The sequence below is a fragment of the Pezoporus wallicus genome, unplaced genomic scaffold (assembly GCF_028554395.1).
Source record: "Pezoporus wallicus isolate ANWC-B61680 ecotype Strahan unplaced genomic scaffold, APGP_CSIRO_Pwel_v1 contig_5542, whole genome shotgun sequence".
Taxonomy (NCBI): domain Eukaryota; kingdom Metazoa; phylum Chordata; class Aves; order Psittaciformes; family Psittacidae; genus Pezoporus; species Pezoporus wallicus.
Window position 1 is genome coordinate 2,226,009 of NW_026640165.1, and position 24,622 is coordinate 2,250,630.

The 24,622-nt window shown below is 44.8% G+C and overlaps 1 protein-coding gene across 1 annotated transcript in view; it reads right to left on the reverse strand.

Annotated features, from left to right (window-relative positions):
- Window positions 1–1,935: 1,935 nt before the first annotated feature.
- LAMB1 (laminin subunit beta 1) overlaps window positions 1,936–24,622 on the reverse strand; it is a 44,438-nt gene continuing 21,751 nt past the window's right edge. Inside the window, exons 22-33 of the mRNA XM_057417786.1 lie at window positions 24,038–24,255; window positions 23,841–23,937; window positions 13,075–13,444; window positions 11,191–11,375; window positions 9,728–9,969; window positions 7,276–7,479; window positions 6,756–6,900; window positions 5,819–6,026; window positions 5,473–5,614; window positions 4,485–4,661; window positions 3,074–3,233; window positions 1,936–2,250 (exon numbers count right to left, since the gene is read on the reverse strand). Of these exons, the coding sequence (XP_057273769.1) occupies window positions 2,114–2,250; window positions 3,074–3,233; window positions 4,485–4,661; window positions 5,473–5,614; window positions 5,819–6,026; window positions 6,756–6,900; window positions 7,276–7,479; window positions 9,728–9,969; window positions 11,191–11,375; window positions 13,075–13,444; window positions 23,841–23,937; window positions 24,038–24,255 (2,285 nt within the window). The 3' untranslated portion in view covers window positions 1,936–2,113. The remainder of the gene's footprint in view (window positions 2,251–3,073; window positions 3,234–4,484; window positions 4,662–5,472; window positions 5,615–5,818; window positions 6,027–6,755; window positions 6,901–7,275; window positions 7,480–9,727; window positions 9,970–11,190; window positions 11,376–13,074; window positions 13,445–23,840; window positions 23,938–24,037; window positions 24,256–24,622) is intronic.

Consider the following 24,622-nt stretch of genomic DNA (forward strand, 5'->3'; position numbering starts at 1 on the left):
GCTCATCAGCCCCATTACTCCTTTTAGTGTTGAATACATGAAGAAACTCGTGAACAAATGGCATCGTTGGAAGATCCCCAACATGTATATGGAATGTGCCCAATTCCAGTAGCTGATATGAAGTTCTGTTTCGAAGGGTGCCTTTTTCTTTAATTGTTAGGCTTATCTGCCTTGAAGAAGTCCTTAATCCGTGCTGGGGTTGTGCATCTCCTTTCTCATTATGCCAATGGAAAGAGAAATGTACATGCAGAAAGTGGTGCAAAAGCTACTTGGTTCTGCGTAGTCAAGGTTATATCCTGCCTTTAGAGCTTCTTATTCAATCCATTATTGATCCATTATCCAAGCTGAGTGATAGAAATATATGCTAATGTACCATTTTATGAAGATACCAGTTAATCAACAAGCATCAGTGATGCTTGGGTTTAACTCCTGTTTTAAATGGAGATGGGGTTAAACCGTGACAGCTTGTCACCAGGATATGAGATCTGATTCACAGTTCTGTTGGGTTAAGTGAACTAATGTGGATCTGTTTTCAGGCATTAGTAGGAAGCTGCTGAAGGGAAAAGCAAAGGTGAGACAATAGGGAAGAAAAACTCTATTATTCAAATAGATCTTGGCATCTCATAATCAATTCCAGCTGCCGCAGGTAAATGCTAGGAAGTGTTGATCTTGTGTTCTTCCTGAAAACCCTGAAACAGTTTTGTGTCCACTCCCTCTGCCTCCCTCAATATTTGGGGCAATCTTACTGCAGCTCGTGCTTGAGGTTCATCAAGTTACAAGTTCTCTTATTCATGTTAAATGGAGTTTGGGAAGTCAGGGAGGCTAAAATTATACTGGAGATTATAATCTCCCAGATACTTGAAAATAAAATTCAAGGCCTCAGAATTGTTACTGTATTGTCACTTCTCTCGCTGTCATTCCTGTTCTAGTGAATGTACAAAGAGTGTGTGTAAAGGTAAAAGATGCATTACTGAGCCATCTGTCAGTGATCTGATGGCAGTAAAATCTGAATGCTGCAAGTTTGCAAATCGTGTTTTTTAACAGCTGCTATGTATAGTGGCAGTGAAATGGTGTCTGATGCTGGTACAGTGGTAACCAATTCCTGTGTAACCTATGGAGCTTGGGGATGATTATTTAAACATACTGCTCTTCACTTTGCTTAGGTAGTGATACATTGTGCCACAGTTGTCCTGACTGACTTTCACTGACATCAGTCAAGGTTAGGTAAGGTCAGAGTACATACACAGATATATTCCTCAGCTCAGAGTTAGCGCTCAGGATATGTAAATGCACATTGCAGTTTTGGATGCTAATTTTTGTAGCTGATTAATCTGCAGTACTGTACAACTGTTTGCAGGTGCACTGCTCTATACCTAGCTGAGATGAAGTATGATGAACTGCATGTTGCGCTTTTGACAAAAGTCTTATTTGTGTTTTGTTAAGTGCGGCTGGTCTTAAGGAGCTGTCTGTGTGTAGCTCCTTTGCTGTTTCACATCAGCATACTGTGAACTTCTGTTCAGACAGGCTTGGTTTGCCAAGCTTGGTTTATGACATGAATTTGGTGCTTGAAGTGTAAATGACATTCACATCTTCAGTGCTGCCCTGTGTCCATGTAGCAAGTGTTTCATAATCAGTGACATGAAACTAATGTCAAACCTAAATGGGTATCATGCAGAAGGTAAAATAATCCTTTTTGAGTTACCACGACATAAATGCCAGCTAACCACACAAGTGTTTCTTCATTCCCTTGTAATTTTGGTGAGTGACCATCCATGTTTCATAGTAACTGGAACCCTTATGTAGAAGTACGTAGTTGGAGCCAAGATTTTATTAGATCTCTAAGCAGTTTAAAAACAAGACTTGCTAAAGGATTAACTGAGGTACCATTTCAGCTACTGAAAATAGGAAGGAACTTAATGATTCATACTGGGTACATACAGTGATACAAAAGTATTGTTTATTTTCAACATCAAAAAGTTACTTGTCTTTGGTTCTGTGACTTCAAAGTCAATATAAAACCTGTTCACTTTCTCAGGTCTTAATCTCGTGTCAAAAAGAATGAGTGTAATACTTGTAGACTCTATCCTGAACACAAAGCATTTCCTGCTCCCATTTACAAGCAAGTGCTGTAAACGGCCACCTTCTGGCTGATTGTCTGTAAGAGGGAGCGGACTGTCTCCTCTAGCTCCACCAACTGCTTGGCTTTGTCTTCCAGAACTCTTTGATTGTTTTCATATGTATGTTCCAAGTCTGTCAGAAAAGGAAGGGGAAAACCAGCTTAATCAGCAGTGTTTTAATACAGTGAAATGCAAATCATTATAGTTAAGCATAAGTTACTGCTCATTTTTATTACAGAAGAGAATCTGATTAGGAATTTTAAAAAAGCAAAGGCTGGAATTTTTTCCTCAACATTGGAATATAAAGTGACAAGGAAGTAATTGCCCATTAAGTAGAAATCCAAAAGTATACTTTGGTTCATGTTGAAAATAACTGTTGTTCTCTGGCCTATGGTGACCTTTACGAACAGTGAAATGTTACGGTTAATTCTATTCAGTGTGCAGGAGCAAATAAGTGGAAGAATTGAGTTCCTGGCCTGGCAAAACCAAGGAAAACATGGCCCCTTCCCTGGCAGCTATGGGCAGATTGGCTCAATCAACTTTAACCAACAATAACGAATGTTAAATTAATCTGTAACCTGGAACTAATGTATTTTGATCACCTTTTGTTACAACAGCTATCCAGGGTGAGGGGGAGCATTGTTTGAAGATGGGCATGTTACTTGAATGGGTTAGTCCTTGTCTTAAGCATAGTAGTTATGTTCCTTCCCTGCAGTGGTTCTTGAAGCAGTGATTGGTGTTCATACCAGAAGTTTGTGCCTCACTGGTAAGTTTCAATGTTTTTAGTCTTTTGAATCAATAATTTCTATGATGTCCATAAGAATAAGGAAAGCAGATCAAAGCCCAGTAACAAAGAATTAACTTCTGTTCCCTTCTCTGCTGATGAATAGCTGGTATAACAACATTAAACTGCTTCATATTCTAAGACGACCACTTGCCCCTCAGACCAGCCTCACCTTTGAGCAGCTGGAGCTTGCTGTTTGCTTGAGCCAGCAAGGCTTTAGCTTCATCTTGCAACATGGTGGCTTTCCTCCTAGCGTCTGCCGACTCTTCAGTCTTCTTGGCAATGAGATCTTCCACCGTCTTATACTTGTCGTTCAGCTCGGTGTCGAGGACCTGTTCCAGATTGAAGCACAAGATGGAGCTCGTTCAAAAGACTATACAGCTGCCGTTTGCATTTTCTCCATCGTTACTAATGCGGAAGTGAGGACTGCAAAATTAGCTCAGTTAAAAGCAGAAACAGTGCTGGGATAGCTCATACTTAATATTCAAGACCTTAAGAGTTGGGGTGAAGATTTCAGCAGCTGCCCTTTTTCAGATATGTGGTTGTTTTATGGCTTTAATACTGACACTTGGCAAGGATTTACAGGATTCAGTTAGTTCTGCAACTAATAGAAGACATGGCCCCAGTACATCTGGAAAGCTGCATCTAATGAAGTACTGGCACTGCTTCTGGTGGAATGCTTGAACCTGGGGAGAAATAAATACCCTTGGTACCCTTTCAGTAATGAGAACAGCTGTCTAGATTGTATAGGTGAAGCTGCTGGAGAAGTCATGAAGTTGGTTTCTCAGCTGTACTTTGTGAGGTTAAAATTAAGAAGTCCTATGACTTCTATAACTGAATTCAGCAAAGAAGCAAGCTAAGCTGCAGCAGTGCTGGAAATCTCTTGTGTTTACTGGACAGCCACCTGAAATACTACTTAGTGTTTGCAAATAATTGATTTGATGGATAATACATCTCTCCTGGCAGAAGATGCCTCTCTGGAGACTGGTGGACTAACTAGAGACAACGGATGGAAGCAATGAAACTTCCTGTGGCAGATCTGTCAATTGTTTTGTTAATGGGCATTCTTTTGCTATTACAAAGGTATGTAGCTGACATTGTGAGCAGTGCCATGTGCTCACAGAGCAAACTGTGCATCTTGAGTATTTACAAATTACTTTGGGTTTATATTGAGCTAATGATTTTTCTTTGTTTCTTGATTCTGTATATGCCCAATTCCAGACTGTCCTGAATCTGTCATTCTCATAGAACTAAAAATACTCTATACAAGGGGAAAAAGATGACCAGTTGTCCTGCAGCAGATAGTAAAGCTGAGGAACAGGAACGAATCTGCAAATGGCAGCGTGACAGGTTTCCTACGGCTATCTGAGAACCTCAAAACTTTGAGTGCTTTTTTCCTCTCTGTATCTGGTACCAAAGTATAAAGCGGTTATTTTTGGCAAGTGGGTTTAGTGCCTCCTCCACCCTGCCATGTACTTGAACAATAAATGAAATGGATCCTATGTATTCACTAATGTTCCTTTATCCAAACTGGGGTGAGAGTTTTGTTGGCTTTCCTTTAGCATCTTTCCCGAGCCTCTCACCTGTTTAACTTCTTCAGCATTTTGTTTTGCAGTAACAATTTTTTCTTCTATGTTGTCCACATTCTTTGAATTTGTAACAGCCTTTTGCTTAAGGTCCTCAACACTCCTCTCCAGCTCAAACAGACGTAAGGTAGCGTTGTTCAGTGTTTCTTCAGATGCTGCATTTTCAGATGCAATCTAATAGGAAGAGGGATGAGAGTTACACTTCCAAAAGACGCTGAACAGTCACTAAACTTTCTAGACAAGCCCATATCAACTAGTTAGTGTCCATAGACCCGATATAGAAAAACAGCATTTCAGTTTTGCTGCAAATGGCCAATTGCAGTTAGGGTGAAAGAGCCCACAGTTTGAAGAGAAGGTACACATGGGGCTGCATTATGTGTGCAAGTGTTGCCTAATCCACAGGCAAAACTTCAGACTTCCATCTGAAGTTTCACTTTCCATCATGTAACAATGGACTTGTGAAGCTGCGTATCTTCCAGGCTGGCCAAGCTTCATGGGTGTAGGCACTACGGCCTCATGAGGGCTTTGAGATGAAGTCTGAAAATATGGTATCTCACAAGAATACAGCAATTACTACTTTAATCCAGCATTCGTTTTAGTCTTGTGCTGCAGTGGTAGGGGACACTGACAGAGTGGCTACACCAATACACTACCACTGTGGTTGACAGGCAGGGCTTCCCACAGATCCTGGCCCACCCGTGTTAGAGGGCTACAGTCCTGCTTGTTTAAAGTCACTGGTGCAGAAAAGCCTTTTTGTTTGCTTTTGGTTTGTGGTTTGCTTTTGTTTTTCTTTAGAGCAGAAGGTCTCCTGGCATCTGTCACACTACCTCAAAAGCTCACTTGAAGGCAGGAATGGTTTAGATTCGTTTTAAGTGCAGTCTTTGACTTGCAGTGCCCAGGAGCCTTCCCTAGACAGGCTTCCATCAGTTGTTAAGTAGCAGACTTGATATTGTTTCTATATCTTAAATACTCATAAAGAACATACCGAGGTCAGCAGGTCTTGAGTTCCTTTAATATCTTCATCAGCTTGTTTGATGGCTTTTTCAGCTGCATTTTGAGCTTTTTCCGCTTCTTCCAGTGCTGCTTTCACCATGTCTGCAGTGACTTTAACATCTGTTGCACCGTTGCTGTGGAGCAAAACCTATGTTAATGCTTAAAATGCTTTTACTTTGGAACTAGAAAAAGAACTAGGCATACACTAGGCAGAAGGCCCCCTCACTGCTGCCCCTTAGTGAAGGAATGAGAATCTGCATCAAGGAAAGTTAAACTGCGTTTTCTGATACAATGAAATGAAAGTCTGGTTCAAGCTCTTGGTGAGCAGGGTTGCATACCTCGCTTTTTTAGCTTCCTCCAGCAGCATTTCTGCTCTGGCAATGTCTCCAGCACTCTGTTGCAGAATGACCTCAACATCAGAAAGGCTTTCTACACGCTCACGAATATCTTCTGTCAGGGCTCGCAGCTGCTGGGGAGTGCTTGGCATCTCCATGTTCAGCACTTCATTAGCCACTGCCTCGATGCTATCCAGGTCAGCGCTGTCTTCTAGCAGAGGGACACAAATGACAAAGATGTAAAAGCTTCCCTCTGTCAGGTCTCAGCATCCAAATTCTTTCCCAGCTGCTCCCTTAAGAAGGGAAACTGTAGGAAAACTTGTTCCCCCAGGTTTATGAAAACCAAGGTATTAAAACTGCTTCCTTAGGGTGAAACTTCCCTCTCAGGAGAGGCCCAGCTGGCATAAGCTCTCTTGGAAGACTTTTCAAGATCTCAGTGATTAGCTGCACCATGCTGGGGCTGGGGGGAGGCATAAGCCCTCAGGAAAGGAAGCCAACAGCTGCACGTAAATTTATTTGCGCTTAACAGTACACTCAGCCTTGAGTAAACAGGGAAGGAATGGGACTGCCATGCTGCTGCTTGCAAGCGAACAAGGCCCTCATTTAACCTTTACCTGCCTTCTTACAGAGAGAGAAACTCACAGTTCCTGACTTTCCTCCCCTTTAATAGTACTTTATCTTCCAAGCCAGAACTTATGAACACACTTGGCAAACTGCAGCAGTACAACAGCCTCAGCTGAACCGAGCACAAGAACATGTCACAGTTTGCTCTCACTTTCCTATTGTCTTGGTTTTCTCTCGTTTCCAGATTTCATCATGCACACTAAGGCTGGCTGAAGTGCAGGAGGAGACACAACTACTGCATTACCCCTTAGAGGATGATTCAGAGCTAAAGATAATTCTTATAAACCCAGAATTAATTTAAATGTAAGGTTTTTACGCATAAGGAAGTCTCTAATCTGTTTAATAAGATTTCTCAGATCTTCATTGCTTCTGTCCACTTGTTCTTTTGTAGCATTGGTTTTGAGCAAAACTGCTTGTGCATTCTGTTTTGCTTCATCAGCTCTCTGTTTTGCTTCAGAAACCTAAAGAGAAAAATAGAAGGACTGCATATTTGCTTAAGCTTTAAGGCCTGTTTTAAAACAAAAATCAGTTGGAGGCAGAGGTATTATTAATTAATGAGAAATGCTTTTTCCCATAAAACTCCCAGAACACTTTTAAAAGCTGGCCAAGAGCCATACCACCAATGCTAGTTTAAACAACTCAGGCTAATGCTTAGAGTTCTCCATGCGGCTTCACTTGAGCAAGCTCCCTTTCTGAGGAGCTCTACAAGCGAGATGAAGTTACGCAACTGAAAAGCAGTATTTTGAGGTAAGCCAGGCACATACTTCATCAATTAGTGTCAAAACTTGCGTTACGAGTGTTTTTGTCAATATCTAAAAATTTATTTGGCATGTTACCATTCTGGAGAGTTGCTCAACTTCTGCTAATGCACTGAGTATGTCTCTGTCAAAGTCCATGGCTTTCTGCCAGGCGTTGTGGGCTACAGTCACCAGCCCATCGCAGCCAGGTCCTCCACACTTCTTCTTGCCTTCAGCTGTCCGACAGCTTAAACCACCACACTCGGACTCGGCACAAGAGGCTCCCGGGGGAGTGCCACATGTCTGCAGGGACGAACAAGGGAAGTGGTCACAGCTTTATTTCCACAGCTGAGGTGTGAGGGGGAAGGAGCAGGACAGTGCCTTACCGTGACAGAAACATGATGCTGATTCTGCCCCTTGCGGCAGCATCCCAAGTACCACAGGGAAAGAAGCTGAGGTAGAGCTGCAAGCTGGAGATGGCTCCTGCAGCAGGGTCATACCAGCATGGCTTTAATCTTTCTTCTGTGCCCCCTACCCCTGAACCTTCCTGCTTTAACTCAGTTACAAATAGGTAGCTCTCTGATGCTGAAGTAGCTGTAGGTTTATGAGGGAAATCTTGCTCTGCCTTTATCATCTACTTGTCCTGTACATCATATTTCACTGGAGAGTTTACCTTTAAGCTTTGGTTTCAAGGTGGAAGCCACTACTGTGTATCACAGTATCACAGTATCACAGTATGTTAGAGATTGGAAGGGACCTCGAAAGATCATCTAGTCCAATCCCCCTGCCGGAGCAGGAACACCTAGATAATGTTACACAGGAATGCGTCCAGGCGGGTTTTGAATGTCTCCAGGGAAGGAGACTCCACAACCTCCCTGGGCAGCCTGTTCCAGTGTTCCGTCACCCTCACTGAGAAGAAGTTTCTTCTCAAGTTTAAGTGGAACCTCTTGTGTTCCAGTTTGTACCCATTACCCCTTGTCCTATCATGCCTTCTTTTGTTTGAAATCAGTCTTCATGACTGTTCAAAGAAAAACTGGCCGTCCCAAGAAGCTGTTTTTTAAGGAACAAAGTGTTTGGTGCAAAGTAGTGTATTTTCCTTTGCTCTAATGCTCTAGAAGCAAAATAGAAGCTAAAATGCTCCAAGCTGAACAGAAAACTTTTTCCATTTCCCTTTAAGTGCTGTCCCATTCCTGACCACCAAATGTTTCCTCTGATTCCATCTTTCCAGAACACCTTCCAATTTGTGAATTACTGTCAAGGACGTGTTCCCATAGAAAATTTTAGGGTAGACCTTTTTTGTTTAAACAAAAAAGCAAAACTATCTCAGTCAGCAACATTGTACTGAGAATTATCCGCTCCTGGGTCAATTGCTTCGCAATGAAATCATCCAGGAGTTGGTTTAGCCAGAGAGAAAATTGGAGGGTTTCCCATTCTTGTGAGCTTCTCCCCTCCTCATCCCCCTTTTCCAAATGATAGTCACATACTTTGCTGCCAAAAAACCTCTCTGGGAAAACCTAGGGGCTGTGCCAAGTGAGCTGCAGCTGTCTCCCTTGAAGTGTAAATGAGTCCCTCTTACCTGCTTGGCATGCAACCCAGCAGGAGCTAGAAAGCAAAACCCATTTCTCTTTTTTTTGGTGTCCTGGGATTACACCTCGGAGCAACTCTGTGTTTATGGCCTTGATAAACATCTACCCAAGATTTTCAGTCCTTCAGAACAGTCAGGCAGGAATGTAGGGGCAGGGAAACTAAACAAAAAGATGTCTTCTTTTTAACCCTCCAGAGAAAAGGAGAGCTGGGGGAGTCAGAGGGGTGACAGTAGTAATAAAGGACAAGGGACAATCCAGCATGTGCAGAACTCATCCTCTAACACAGGCCTGGCAGGCCAAGGGGAGTTAATGAGCAGTCCCCTGCTGCCTGCCTTCACCAGGGATTGTTCTCTCAATGCAGCTGGCTGACTTCAAAGCAAAGCTGGGGGAACACCCAGCCTCTCCCAAGAAATAGCCACCCTTGATTATGTTTACAGATGAGCAGGCAGCTTCAACAGAGAAAATGCCCTTTTGACTCCAGCTCCCTCTAAGTTCTACTTTGTCTCAAGCACAAGGATGGGACCATGGCAATGCAGAGGAGGGCAGCCTGTTGGCGCAAGCAGCTGCACTGCCTGAGCACTGCACAGGCATTATGTGTACCCTGTGGAGCTGCAAAAAGGGAGAGAGGAGCCTAGAGGAAGCAAGCACATGGACTGAGGACAGGCTTGAAAGTATGGCTCTCAGTCCAGCAGACTCACTGTTATAAAGATGGGTGCTCTGTTGGGTCAGAAGAGTAGAAGACCAGCATGAAAAGCTGAAAGCCAGTAGGTCTCGGAGCCCACCATTAAACACCCCTGTTCCAGCCCACAAAATACCCCGTCACCCAAGAAACATGCACTTCTCATTAACAGACTGTGCATCTCACCCTCTCAAGCCATAAACGCTTCCTTCCTGCCCATTGCTTCTTCACAAACCCGACTTTAGTTTTGCTAGAGGTTTTATACCAGCAATTCTCAGCCATGTACCTTCTCAGCCACTTCAGAGAGATCCAGGCTCTGCAGCTTGCCTGCGAGCTCATCCAGCAGGCGAGACTGCTCCTCTTGTTTAGCCTTGAACTGGGCCTCCTTCTCATTGATTAAGTCTTCCACTTCCTGCCGCGTCCGCGCTGACAGCTCCACGGCACTGTTGGGGTGAACAGTGGAGGCATTGACCCTCTCCTCTGCCTCCAGGGACATCTGGAAATACTTGGTGACACTGTCCAAGGCTCCTGCAGAAATCAAATGGAACTGCTCAGAAATCTGTTAAGTAACCCAAAGTAACTCACATTACGGTGGTTGGCAGATGACATCAGGGTTAGCAATATGAGTATCAATGTAACTGATATGCCAGCCTCTGTGGCTGCACTCAGTGCTACTACAAGGATGACAGCATCTGGCCTCCTGTGGGAAAAAAAAAAGAGTTTATTTTCTTTCTTGATTGGCAGCATTTGCTGGATTTTGAGGTTAAGCCTTTCTCTGACTCTAATGACTGAATTCTGCTTACTCTGAGGGCAAAAGGAGATCTAGCCTCTGAGGTTTATAGGGCAACAGTCTGTGCTCTAAGGATTCAGTTATCCCCATTAGTTGTTATCGCTTGCCCTGGGATGTCTGGCTTATGGAGTCACTGCTTGGAAGCTGGTCAGAGCTTTCCCAAAAAACAACTGCTTGATGAAAGACACTGATTTATGGACCTGTTAGTTTTGGATAACTCTTGGAGAGGCCCTGAGTGGGTGTGAGGGATCCCATGGGGGTGGCCACACTCTGCACCTTGGGCAGCTTTCCTCTGCAGAATGCCACAAGCAGAATGCCACAAGCAGGGACTCCCCTGTTCTACATCCTGCTTGCCTGTCTCTGTTTCCAGTGAACACGGAATTTAACAATCTCAGACTTCCTGCAAAACAGGAAATGAAAGAAAAAATAATCTTTTTCGTCAAGCTGGAGTGAAGTCAGCTTTCAAAATTCCAAGGAATTTGGTGACATTCCTCCTTCTCCAGCAAATTTTGATTCTTGACACATTTCAGTGTGCCAATGGGCATGCAAGGCTTGGGTGGCTCAGAAGAGGCCCTTATGGTGTGCTGTTAGTCACAAAGACCCAGGTTTGCTGGTTTCAACCATAAACAGAAGTTAACAGAGGACAGAGAGCAAGGGAGATGTTCAGGTGTATCTTGCACTCTGCTGTTGTGTCTCAGCTAAAATATATTGATGAACAGGCTTTAAGACAATTCTGTACCCCAATAACTCGAACCCATTTGCAGTGTGCAGAGGAAGAGAGAGGGGGTGAGGGGGCAAAACAAAATTCCTGCTGCATCAGCAACTCTGCTAATGCACAGAAAGAAGCCGCACTCCTAGGAACTGTGCTTTAGTTAGAAGATTAACCTCCTATTTAAAACCATGCACTAATTACATCTTTAGCAACCTCACTGCTTTCTCCCCCTCCCTGCGACACTTACCCCGAACATCAGAGATCTTGATGAACTCTAGCTGTTCTGCAAGTTCTTTCACAACATGGTCTAGGCTTTTGGCATCTGTTTCCAGCGCGCTCAGGTCAGTGTCTGTGCTGTTGCTCTTCACTGCTAAGGCTGACAGGTTTTCTTCTATGTCAGCGATCTTAACTGTAACATCTGCTGTCAGCTTTCTGTAAAACAGAGGCACAGGACTCAACAGTGGGAGATGGAAGGGTTGTAAGCCTCAGTGTTTCATGTCACTGAAGAGCAGTGGTTAGAGCCATGTGGAGCTTCTCCCACAGTGGGACCTGTCCTGCCTTGGTGGAGCTGTGATTTGTAACAACATGCCTACCTAGAATACTGTTTTGTTTCCTTTATCATACAAAACTACTTTTTAATCTACAGCAAGTTTATAAACTCCAAGCACCAAACTGCTCAGAAAACAGATGCTTTGTGTAAGATTAACTGAAGGCAGATTCCAGAGGGCTGCTGTAATGCTCTTGTATCGTGGCAACTGCATAGGTCAGGGTTGACTACTATGATCCATACATAATTTTCTTCCCATCCCACACAGCTACAAATGCAGTTTTGATTACTACGAGCTCGTGGGACAGATTGGAACTTCAGGAAGCCAGAGTGGGGGAGCCTTAGTTTTAACACAATGGATTCTTTTAACTCGTCTATAAAGATCCCTCCTCTCCAGCCGTTTCTCTAGGGCTATGAAGGGAAACCTCCTGCCTTCAGCATTCAGCATGGCCTCAGTGAACTACAGAGCAGGCTTAGCTAGTGGGATAACCCTAAAAGGAAAAGCAAGTATATGTTACACATCAGTGCTGCTGCGGAACACAAGTGGATATAGGAAGCTACTCCCATCCATGGTGATCCCACCAAACCCACTGTCTCCTCATTCTGAAAGAATGAGGCAGTTTTTAAGCTCTGTGATCAATTTACAGCTCTCTTAACAGCCCAAAATCCTGCTGTTTTCCAAGAGTCCTCTAAAGGCCAGTACTACTTCTATACAGCTAGAGAGGCACAAGACAGGTACATATATATATATATATACACACATGTACATTAAGGAAAAGCAGCTTTTCAGCTGTTCTGACCTCTCTCAGCACACACAGAGACCAAATGCAGCAGCAACCCCCAGCTCTCCAGCTGGAGAGAGGGAGCTGCAGGGCACAAGCTATTCCTAATTGAGACATTTGTGCTTTAATCCTCACCCCTTTGCTTTGTGCAGTCCTCTTTACAATGCATAAGCAAGTTCGAGTGGTTGCACACAGGACTAGAAAGCAACTGTAATCCTACTTGATGTTAAACTGCCCCATCTCCAAAAGCACAAACTGCCATCTTTTGTATGACTTGCCCTAAAACAAAATACAAGGCTCCTATCCTGAGAAAAATGGAAACAATCCTTGTTATAAAGCTGGTGCTTCCCACACACACACGCTCAGAGTGCGAAAGGAGACCAAGTTTCCAACTCATCAGCTACACTCGGAAATCCAGGAATTTAATCTCTCCCCTCTTCATTCTCTCACATAATAGCAGTGTTTGTCCTTTGCCCCAGGGGAGTGCAAGGCAAGCATGAGTGCCTCGGTGGTAATTAGCTGCCTGGTGCACAGCGGAGCAGGACAACCCCTGCTCAGAGCATGGCAGCCGCACTGCTCCTATCTTCCTGGCCAGGTTTCTGCTCGTAGGACGGGTGCTCACTGCTGGCACAGAGCATGGCAAGGTGCTCCACCAGCACTAGGAGCCACAGCTGGAGGAGCAGAGCTGGGTGTCCTCAGCCCAGCATGGGGACAACAGTCACTCGAGTAAATCCCAGCTCACTGGCACTCACTCCCACTCTTCCCACACCAGACTTATCCATGTAATTGTGACTGTACTCACTCTGCTTCCTCAAAGAGATTCCCAATGTTTTTCAGGGGCTCGGCAGCTGGATTTTGAGCAATGATGGTTTTAATTTCACTGAGCTTCTCCTCCAGGGTATTGAGCGTCTGCTGGTATGGGCCAGTGACTCCAGTGATTTTGAGGGCATTAGCCCTGTCCAGGAACTGCTGGGTCCTATTAGACAGCTCGCTGATGATCACGTCCCAGAGGGCAAAGCACTGGTGGCACGGCACGCAGTCAGGGAAGAAGCCCGAGTAGCCCCGGGAGCACTTGTCACAGCGTGGTCCTTCCACCCCTTCATTGCAGATGCACTGCCCAGTGGCACGGTCGCATTGCGGGGTCTGGATGCCACGAGGGTTGCAATCACACGCTGGGAGGAGAAAAAGACGTGTGAAGGCTGTGGTGAGGGAAATGACAGGGACAGTTGCAGGGAGAAAATACACTCGATTACAATGAAGCGGTGAAATGAGTATAGAAGTGGTCTGTGTTTGGATTATAAAAAGCTAATTATGGATTTGCCGCTTGCGTATAGGGAAACAGGACTGAGTGTGAAAGGGGAGACAGACAGGGAAAGAACTCTAGGGGAGACCAGGATTTGCACATCTCAGAAACAGGCACAGTAGGGAGCAAAGATGAACTCTTCTTGCAATGTTTGGATATCAATTGGATAGCAACTGAAGACAATATCAATTTCACACCTACAGAGAAGAGCAAGTATAGCAAGGCTTTCCAGACAGGAAAAGAAATGATAAGCAGACACATAGTATAGGGTTTAAAGAGTAAAACATGAATGAAATGGGAAAAGTGAACATGGAACAACCATTAACAGTCTCCTCCAGCACAGGAGTAAGGGTGAACTGAAGAATACAGCAGATAAAAACCCAAGCACCTTCTCAGGCACCTCCCACAAACAGCTCAATAAAAGGACATAGTTGATAATGCAGCACTTAGTTAAGAGGCAGAGCTCCCTACTACAAGACACTGGGTGCTAAAAGTTGAGGTTGCTTCAAAGAACATGATAAGAAGAACATGACAAATTTATGGCATAACAGCCCATAAGAGATCTTCTGTGCAGAGTTACAGGGCCTGGCTCAGGGTGTGCATCAAGGAGCCTGGCGCTGGGCTGATGTTTTGGGTATACAGAAAATGAGAAAAAAATCAGGCAGTGAAAGGTAGAATAGAACAAAGAATGTGGCCATAGGCAGCCCTGTCTGAGGGAGAAGATGCTAATGACCAAGAGCCCACACACTCTCACCCTCAAGTGGGAATGAAGACAATGAAACAGGTATTTTTATTTTATCTGCTTCGCACTTTGAGCACCATCTCAGGAGTTACTATTCACACCTTCCTGAAATGGACATTCATTCTTACATTATTTCTGTAACTGTGAGCACCTACCTATCTTTGTATATGCTAGTCAGGTAAGACCTTGGGGGCTCCAGGCGGTTGCCAAACTGGAGTGATAGGGTTTGGGCATCACCCTTTTTTAACACACTTTTAGGATGAAGATGCACTTCTTTGGCACTAACCCACCATGAAGATAAGTTAATTAATTTACTGATGCACAGCCATTTCAAAAAGGACAGACACAATTTGTATGCAGTAACTCTATCAGGAGAAGTGTTTCCATGCAGTGGTGCTACACTTCACCTCTCCTGCTCCTTAATTCCGCGGGCATCAGCGCTGGAGGAAACTACCAACCTGCAAAGCTTTTAATAAAGGAATGGCAGAAAGGAACAAAAAGAGAGGCCTTGAAAATACACAGGTTATCTACCTACAGTCATGGCAGAGTACACCCAAAGCAGGCCATGCACACATTCCTTCAACAGGGAGAGGACTGTGATACCTGGTAAAAGCTTTTACTTACACATCCATTTACCAGGCATCCCTGAAGGTTAATGGCTCAAAAAGGCCCATAAATCAATTCACACACCCCAAGCACATGCCCCCTTGAAAAAAGGGCAAAACACAAAGCTGTTTTCAAGATCATGCATTGTTTGCTTCAATGCCAAAACACAGTGGTGGTCTTCAGTTCAAAAATCACACAAAGAGCCTCAGCAGAACAAATCGCTCCTCAACAAAATGACTTTCTTGTACAATGTGAATATGATAGGCAAGAGACAAAAATAACTTCTGCTGCCTGCACAATTGAGCAAAATGGTCCTTTGTTCTTTGAATTATACCCTGACACAAGAGAGTGTTTTTATTTTACATCAAAAGTGCTTAAGTAGTCAACTCACCATGGAATATGTTCCCTGCAGGCAAACTGTTGAGTTCTTGTTTGAAGGTCAGTTAACCCTTCTGTCAACTAATAAGGCCCTCAGTATAATGATGAATTGTCCAAATTCCTCTGCACAGAAAGAGGCTAAACGGCATGTGGTTTTTCTCAAAGATTCAGAGATGTGATCAAGTTACATGAATTCTTGCTGCTGGCAAATCAGATCACTATATTTACTTGAGGATTTACAAAGCTTAAAGGGAAAAAACCCCACCCCAACATGTTGGTAATTCTACTCCTGAATACCTGCATGTTCAGGAAAAGCAGATGACATGGCTTTAGTAGCATTTACCTCGTAATGTGGATTCCAAAATCTCTGAAGCCAGAAAATACTGGGGAAGGGGAGAGGAGAATTTAAGTACTAACTCATGCACAAAGTGAAAACCCAAACTCCACAGCTGCCTGCTGAGAGATGATAAAGAGCAAAGAAGTCATTTATTCTAAGCACAGCACAACAGTTGGAAGAATCATCACATTTCTAGAATTCTACAAACCTTACAAATAAGCTTTGTGGGGCCCAAAAGAAAATCATACAAGGCAGCTAGAATGTGGGTTATTTCTCCATTTTAGGATTCTCTGATAAGCCCAGAAGCAGGCAATGCTGGCTCTGCATTACCTCAATAGTGTGAACCCAACATGTAAAATAGCCTTCAAAAGTGCTGGTTTCACACTTGCTTTTTTTAACTCATGCTCTTCCCAAGTCATTAACAGAGCCACACCAGCTTTCAAACTAAAAACTAGAACAAGACAATATTATCTTTGAGTAAAATCACTTAAGTTAAAGGAAAACCATAAACAGCCTCCCTCAGTACTGGGATAAGAACATTCCAGTTGATTTTATTTTCTTCCCATTTCACAGATTTTGGAGGCCTTTCCCTAGGTTGGTGGTATGGTCTCTCTAGCTACAGCTCTTGGACAATTCCTTATTGTGGCACTGACTGAAGCATTTTTAAACTCTCACAAAAGCATCCCTGCCCCTCTTACATTTCACATACTGTGAGCAAACCTTTCATCTCACAAATGACACACACACGCCAGTGTTTGGTTATATGTGGTCTTCTTTTCTGAAGTTTAGATGACTGTAGCCAAGCACTTCTACCAGAGATGACTGAAACCATCTCTGTTCCTTGCTAGAGTCAGTCTCTGAGTACTTTTACCAGAAGCTGATACCGAATTTCTGGACACTGCATTAATGACGAAATTAAGCCAGAAACCCACAGAAAATGCCCTTCAAGGTAGTGTGGAACAGGACCTCCAACATCTGCCACACCTCTAGGAGTCAAGTCCCATTTCCTGGGCTCTGGACACCACCACCACCAGGCTACTTTACATCCCAGCAAGGAGCATGTCCAAGGCCATTGCAGAGACCATCTCCCCTTTATAGCATAGCGGGGACCAAACCTTCCACTGACTTGAGTTGCAGCCAGTTCTCAAGAGGAAGAAAGCAAGCCCAGGCCAAGACCATATAAGGCCTTCTAGGTAGTGCGGACATCCTTGAACACTGTAGGCCACTAGGCAAATAGCTCAGTACACAGGCTTCACCTCTCTGCCTCCTACAACACCAAGCCAGCCTCAGCCTCTTTGAGATTTCAGGGTGCAACTTTGTCCTGAAGTGACAAAACCAGCAACTTTGTCCAAAAGGGACAAAAGCACAGTGACAGTGGCAGGATCCATATGAAAGGAAAGGAGGACCTCCTAGTTGGCACAGGCTGGGTAAGGCAAGCACAGGACTGGCAAATAGCTCATGGAAGAGTAACTGTATTACACATCCATCCATCATTTGTGGTGGTAGGTGCACATCCACCAGAAAGATTCATGTGACATTGGATTATCACCGCCAATAAACTGGGATGTGAAAACGGGAGATGCCTTGAATCTTATCACCTGGTAGAAAAAAAGTGAACACCATGCCAGCATGACGAGCAAGTCATGCCCAGCACTGGATTTGGCCAGAGTATCTCAGCACCATTTCTAGCCACAACGGAGTTCTTGCTCCTCTAACACCTTCTCTGCCGACGTCCAACTATTCCTATGGTCACCATGTAAGTCAGCTCCTACACAGTCCAGTGCTAATGATGCTGTTATGACTCTTTTGCTTCTGATGTGCTCAAACAGGCTAACCCAAACAGAATCTTAAAGTATCAGTTAGCTTTGGAGATTTTGGCTCCAACCAGCACACTCCTAAGTCTGATATAACAGCTGAGCAGCTGTATCACAGCTAATTCTAGCATATACCTGGTTAATCTAAATTTTTTCAAGACACACAGAGAGAGGCGTATCTAAGGATGCAGAAGTGTTTCAGATATTACTCAGTAGCTAGCCAGGACATTATATTCCACTTAACGGAGTAAGTGTGGTATAGGGAAAGACAAAGTCCTGTATGCCCCTTTTAAATGCCTTGCCTATGCTTACCACACTAGAAACTGGGAAAAGTGGTTCATTTTGCTCTGCAAAATCACAGAGATATTGAGTTCACTGCAAGAGATTTAGATGCCTTAACCAGTTTGGATTGGAAATGGCCTTCAAGACAAATGGTTGATTCCCTTCATAGAGAGGGGTGGAGCAAGGCTGAGGGGAAGGTCTGTAAATTAACCCAGACAGGCTGCTTGCTTTGAAGATCGGTGTTAGACAGGGACCAAATCTGTTGTGGGCAAGCAAAGCAGGACACTGCAGCTACTCCCATGGAAAATACAGTGAAGGAAAAAAAGTATTTTGAAATGGTTGGCCAAAGATTTGAGGGCTTTCAAGGGACCATTTATTAAATTAAACAATCGGTTTCTGGTTTGAAATGTCATTTTGGAACTGGATGTATTGCTTTCTTTAATCAAGTGTTTAACTCAATCAGACATTCTCTTGCAGCGTACTTTGACTTAAGTGAAATCTCTTTTTTGACAGGAAAATTATCTAGCCAAATTCAGTCAGGCTCTGCTGATTATCAGCTTATGAGTATAAAAGACTGTAGCTGCATTTGTTTGTAAATGAATATGCAGTATGTACGTACACACACAGAGTATCCATGGCTAATTTTTATACCACCTTGATCAATGCGTTTCTCTTTCAGTAATTTTTCCTGATCTTTAAGATACAAGTAACACTCATACATGTTTACTGAATGTAGTCTTAGAGAGACATAAGGGGGGAAATTCTAAAGTAGATGACTAGCTCATATGGTTTGCTATGTGTCTATGAACCGCTTTATCTTTCACTTACTCTGACAGCTGTTACCTTTCCCTCTGATTTTAAGTATTTAGAACTCACTTCCATTTAAACAACTGTAATTTAATACGTAGCATATTTGCATACCTCTTCATTTGTGTCCGAGTAGCTGATAGGACAGCTGAGATGATAAAATGGATACTGAAAAGGCTGTTTGAAGATCAGTCTCAGTGTTTCATGCGTTATTGCAGGATGCTAGGAACAAGCAAGCTTCCTGCATCATCCTACACAGAACAGGTCATTTTTGCAGAAATATTTTCTTTACAGCTTGAGATTGGAGATGGAAAGCATCAAATGTTTAACTCCTCCACAGAGAAGAAAACAAAGGGTTTGTTCAGATATGATTTTCTGGCATCGGTTCCCAGTGGTAGCGAGGCACTATGATGAAAAAACCATCCAGCAATTTGTAAGGTGGGAAGTTCTGCAGAGCTAGTGAATTTCTTCAGAATAACCAGCTACTGATTCAGATGACCCCATAAGCATACTGCTGACTCCTCAGTGTTGTGATTTGCAGCACAAGTGTTAAGATCCCAGCCTAGAATTACTCAAGTTGTGCTGCACTGTAACATGTTAGCAGACCTTGCCAAAAGGGCAATTTTGGGGGAACTATCATTGTAGATTACAGTATTTTAAGACCACAATTGGTCAATTGAAATACTGAAATTCAAAGTGAAAAATCATATTTTCTTTAGTGTAGAATTTGTCCAACTTCCTTTAGACGCTTATGACAGAAGGAAAAAAAAACCTGCTAATCCTTCTCTCCAAACCATAAACATTTATAAAAGCAGCCTACATGACTAGCTTAAGACCCAGGTGTTAAATTAAGACTACAAAGCCTATTCTTAAATGGCAATGGGGTAATTTTCACAGAACAGATATTCTGGCACCAGGTACATCGCAAAGACAAAAAACTGAGAAAATCAACTTTCTGCAACATCTGCAATGAGTATTGGATAAAAACATGACTTTTTTCATTTTAGTTCAGTTAAAGTCTGTTTTTTTTTTTACGACAAGATACTCAAGTTCAACACAGAAAAACAGTAATACAGGTATGCTTCTTGAAAAGGGGATATAGCAATACAACCTAACTTTCAGTCTCACACCGTACCTTTCACTAACTGTGCTCCATTTTGTTTGTTCAATTCATTAAAACAGTAATGATAGTAAAACTGCCACCTCCTTTATATTATATGAAACACATATATTTCAGGTATCTACTGTACAAGATACAGTAGATATTCTACAGTCTGAGCTGCATGTAGAACCACACTGTATCTCTGAGGCTTCCTGGGAGCCTGGAGCCTCCTGCCAGAAATGTGCTTTGTGGGCTGAAGCTGGCTCAGAGCTGAGCATGCAGAGTCCTGCACTCTGGTTGCCACGCTTTGGAAAACCTCCAGCAGAATGCCTGGGAGACTAGAGTTTCATGACATTTGAAATCCTACTACTACCTTAGCAAGGCTTCTTATGCACACACACACGTTCATGTGTGGCTCATGCAGAGCTGCATATAGCTCGTAACTGAAGCAAGAGCCAGAAGGGGCCGGCACTGCTCCCCCGAGCAGGTGAGTCTCACAGCATAGCTCCTCTCACTGTAATCCTCTTAGGGACCTGGATGAGGCAAAGAGAGACATGCTTTCCCCATCCTCTATGCTTGTTTCACACTTTATGTTAAATTAACTGAGTAAGCCTTGTGCTTTTTTAAAGCACAAGATAAGCAGTTTCTGAAGACCCAGTCCTACAGACTGTGGTGTGTAATTCCCAGTGAACATCTGTGGGTGGTGGGGGCATACCCAGTCCTGTGGGGTTGAGATGCTCCCCAAAGGAAGTCGCCCACCTTAGCTTGCCCCAGCAGTGTGGTCTCAGTGACCCACACAGAGAAGAGTGTGGTGACACTTTCTCTCCACCACAGGGAGCACAGACTGTAAATCAAAGTACCCAGACCAGATGCAAAACCCTGCCTATCTGGGGTTCCGCTTCACCATCTCTGATCTTACAATTTCTAGAACACAAGTCACGGGCAGCAGCAAGCAATAGTCACTGCCACCGACAAGGATGGGATGGCAGGGAAGCATACCCTGGAGACTGGTTTCCAGCACAGTGTGCTGGGACCTCTGCACCACATCCACAGCTCGGTGTTGCTGCAAGCGCCTGGAAACCCATGTGGCTCCCTAGATGGGCCATTTAGAACATCTCCATATAGCTATTATTTGCAGGCACTTGTGTTCACAAGACCTCATCTTTTCTTTTATAATTAAAAAATCTGTTAAGGCTGTCACAGCAACATGGGCAGTACAGTTCCCAATTCTCAGGAGAAGCTCATGTCTCTTAGTGCCAACAGCCTGAAGACCTCTTGTGAGGGGATCATACATTATTGCCTCTTGAGTGACTTACCCTGCAATTTCCAACTTTGAGCAGAAACCATGTGCTCTGGCCAGTGGAAAGTCCCGCCCTGGAGTCATTGGGACTGACGTCCACACCTCCTTATCAGCCTGGTGCTCACAGTGAAGACACTCCATACTAACCCAGTTCAAAGCTCTTCTACTTCCCACACAGATCAGTTCGAATTTTCTTCCTGAGCACACCACAAAACGTGGCCGTACTGGCTGCTTGGGCCAGCATGAGCATGCTGCCAAGGGCAGGTAGCAAATGCCATGGCCAGGAGTCCATGTGTCCCCCTGCAACTGGAGCTAACTTCTTTGTGATGAATCCCCATCTCAGTTCTAGCTTCACCTTGGTCACAGGCCACATTTAACCTGTATTCCATGGGTATTGCTCTATAACCCCTTAAATGGCACAGTTTTTCAGTTCACCTGCAAACTGCTTACCACTCAGAGTGGCTGCCTGCCTATGTGGTAGCTGCATATCTGCCAACCTGAACATCACCCCTCCACTCACTGGGACTAAATGAGGGCTGAGAAGTCAGTTGCTTCTCTCCCTGATGAGGAAGGATGACAGACAAGGCAGGAGGCACTGACTCCACCACACAGCACCATGGAGCTGGATATGCGCCACAAGCAAATGCATATTTGGAGCCCATCTGAAGCACTGTGCCACAGGGTGCAATGGATTAGCACCAGCTTGGCACCAGCTCTCTCCACCTGCCTCAGATGCAATCCTGAAGGAAAATCTGCATTTCCACCCAAGTGAGTCTCCTGGCAGAAGAAGCAGCAGGTTGGAAGTAAAGTGTAGAGCTTGCATGGTAAAAAACAGGCTCAGAAGAATATATCCTCTGTTTCAGAAATATTAAAAAAGGTTTTCACATGCTCAAAAGCCAGCAGAAACTCCATGAGAGACCAGAAATGCTGGTATGCTGCAGAATCCTGATGATTAGGTATGCAGATGGACTTCATCAATAAACCCTGATGGAGACAGCTGATACCAAGAGACAATTGCTGCTGCAGAGCCAGCAGGGTCAGTGACCCGCACCATGCCAGAACACACACAGCCTCCCCGAAAGGCTGCCTCGCCCCAAGAAATCCAATATGTACTCAGAAACTGGGACAATTCCCCACTCCTTTCATCTGCTGCATTAACCAAGTAGCTGTGACCTGCCTATCTGGTTAGATAATGGCCTCTAAGGTATCTCTATTGTAAGCGATTTATTAAAGATCACAGCAAGCACATTCCTCCCCGTAGGAAAAAATACCTTAATCTATTGCAAACCCTCCTGGCAAAGGTTCCTATTTGAACAGATCAGAGCCACAAGTTTGTTCTGGTCTGGACAGTGTTGAAGTTTCTTTTCCAGCTAATGAACAGACTTGTTTAGAATGAAAGGACAGAGAGCGTCCAGTTTTCTAAACAAGCAACTTCATGGTGCTCTGCTTTGCGGCACGTAGCTATGGCTAACACACTGCATGGTCTCTACTAGCTCCTTTATTTTCATCTGAAATATAACGTACACTGGTTTTGTCTGGGGCAGAATTAATTTTTTGCATAGTAGATTCACAGCATAGTATGGGGCTATGATTTGGAACTGTGCTGAAAACAGTGCTGATAACACAAGGGTGTTCTACCTAATGCTGAGCAGTGCTTACACAGAGCCAAGGCCTTTTCTGCTCCTCACACCACCCCACCAGCGAGCAGGCTGGGGGTGCACAAGGAGCTGGGAGGGGACACAGCCGGGACAGCTGAGCCCAACTGACCCCAGGGATATCCCACACCCTACGGAGTCATGCTCAGCATGTAAAGGTGGGGAAGAAGAAGGAAGGCGGGACATTTGTAGTGATGGTGTTTGTCTGCCCAAGTAACTGCTACGTGTGATGGAGCCCTGCTGTCCTGGAGACGGCTGAACACCTGCCTGCCCATGGGAAGTGGTGAATGAATTCCTGGTTTTGCTTTGCTTGTGCAGCTTTTGCTTTACCTGTTAAACTGCCTTCATCTCAACCCACGAGTTTTTGCACTTTTACCCTTCTGATTGTCTCCCCCATCCCACCCAGGGGGAGCAAACAAGAGTCTGTGTGGGGCTGAGTTGTTGGTTGGGGTTAAACCACAACATAAGGAAAGCCTACTAAACCAAAAACCTTACTTCTTCAGACCCAGTCTCCCTGACAAGACACAGGAGGAGACAGTGGTCTTCCACTATGTACAACCAAAAGGCAAAGGAAACTGGTTTCCAGATCGATTCTCCAACCCGAGCACTTGCGCTATAGTTTTCTTACCACAGTGGCTTACCTGACAGGACTGCTACATAACAGTTAAAGAAGAGTTAGTTTCTAAATAGGGGTGTTTGTTTCTAAATAATCAGAATAGAATCATAGAACAGTTTGGGTTGGAAGGGACCTTCAAAAGTCATCTAGTCCAACCCCCTGCAATGAGCAGGGACATCCTCAACTAGATCAGGTTGCATCAGGATCATGGTGCATCTACCATGTCTCTGGACAACCTGTGTCAATACTTTACCACCCTTATTGTAAAGAATTTTCTCCTCACATCCAGCCTGAATCTCCCCTCTTTAAGTTTAAAGCCATCACCCCTCGTCCTATCACAACAAGCCCAGCTAAAAAGTCTCTCCCCAGATAAGAGTCCTACAAGAAATAATGTAAACCAGGCAAGCGCCAGGCCAGGCTCCTGCTGATCCCATCCCTAGAGACACTAAAACTGCAGGGACAGACCCCGCCATGCCTTCTCCATCATTCCCAAAGTTTGTGTGGACACTGACGGGGGTCACTGGAGGGGCTGCTCCCAGAAGTGTCCCAGCACACAGAGGGTAACCACAGCCCACTGGGTTATCTCCAGGTGGAGCAGGCGGAGCAGGCACTGGGGTTGGACTCACCTCGGCACTCCACGGCTGGGTCACCCCAGAAAAGCTCCTGGCACTCGCGGCAGGTCCGGCCTCCAAAGCCTGGCATGCACTGGCACTGCCCTGAGAACTGCCAAAGACAATGAAACAGGAGATGTGACCCCTCAGCAGCTCAGCCCGGCACCAGAGCAAAGGCCAGGCGGTCAGAGTGTGCCTCACACTCCCCTCACCTCATTACAGGCAGGACCGAGGGAGCGCGCAGGGTCGCAGTCACACTGCTCGCACCCGGTGCCGCTGGCCAGCCTCCATGTGTGTGGGGCACAGCGGTCGCAGGTCTGCCCCACCACGTTGGGGAGGCACCGGCACTGCCCTGTGGCTGCCTCGCACCGGCAGCTCTCTGAGCCCTCGCAGTCCTCCCGCACAGTGCCCAAGTAGTTGCAGACGCACTCTGTGAGGGAAGAGCATGGCAGCTGATGCTACTGCCTGTCAGTACTAGAATACTCCTGATGTCCCAGGCTGGCCATCTCTATAGCTTCTGCCCAAGCACAAAGCAGGCGACAGGAGCCTCTTGTTCAAGCAGCCCAGTCTTCCTCCTCTTCTTTCCTCCTTTGATATTCTACCAAAGCCTAAGCCTGACCAGATCCTGTCAGCTGGCTACAGTGGTGGATCTGGTTGGAGTGGCCAGCGGCCCGTCAAGCAGAGCAGGGCTCTGTTCACCCACCCAGCAACCCATCTGCCCTGCCAGGCTGTGCCTGGTGCTGAGGGAGAGGAGGGTCTGCCTCCACACTGCCTAGTTTTGGCTAGCACTGTCCAGC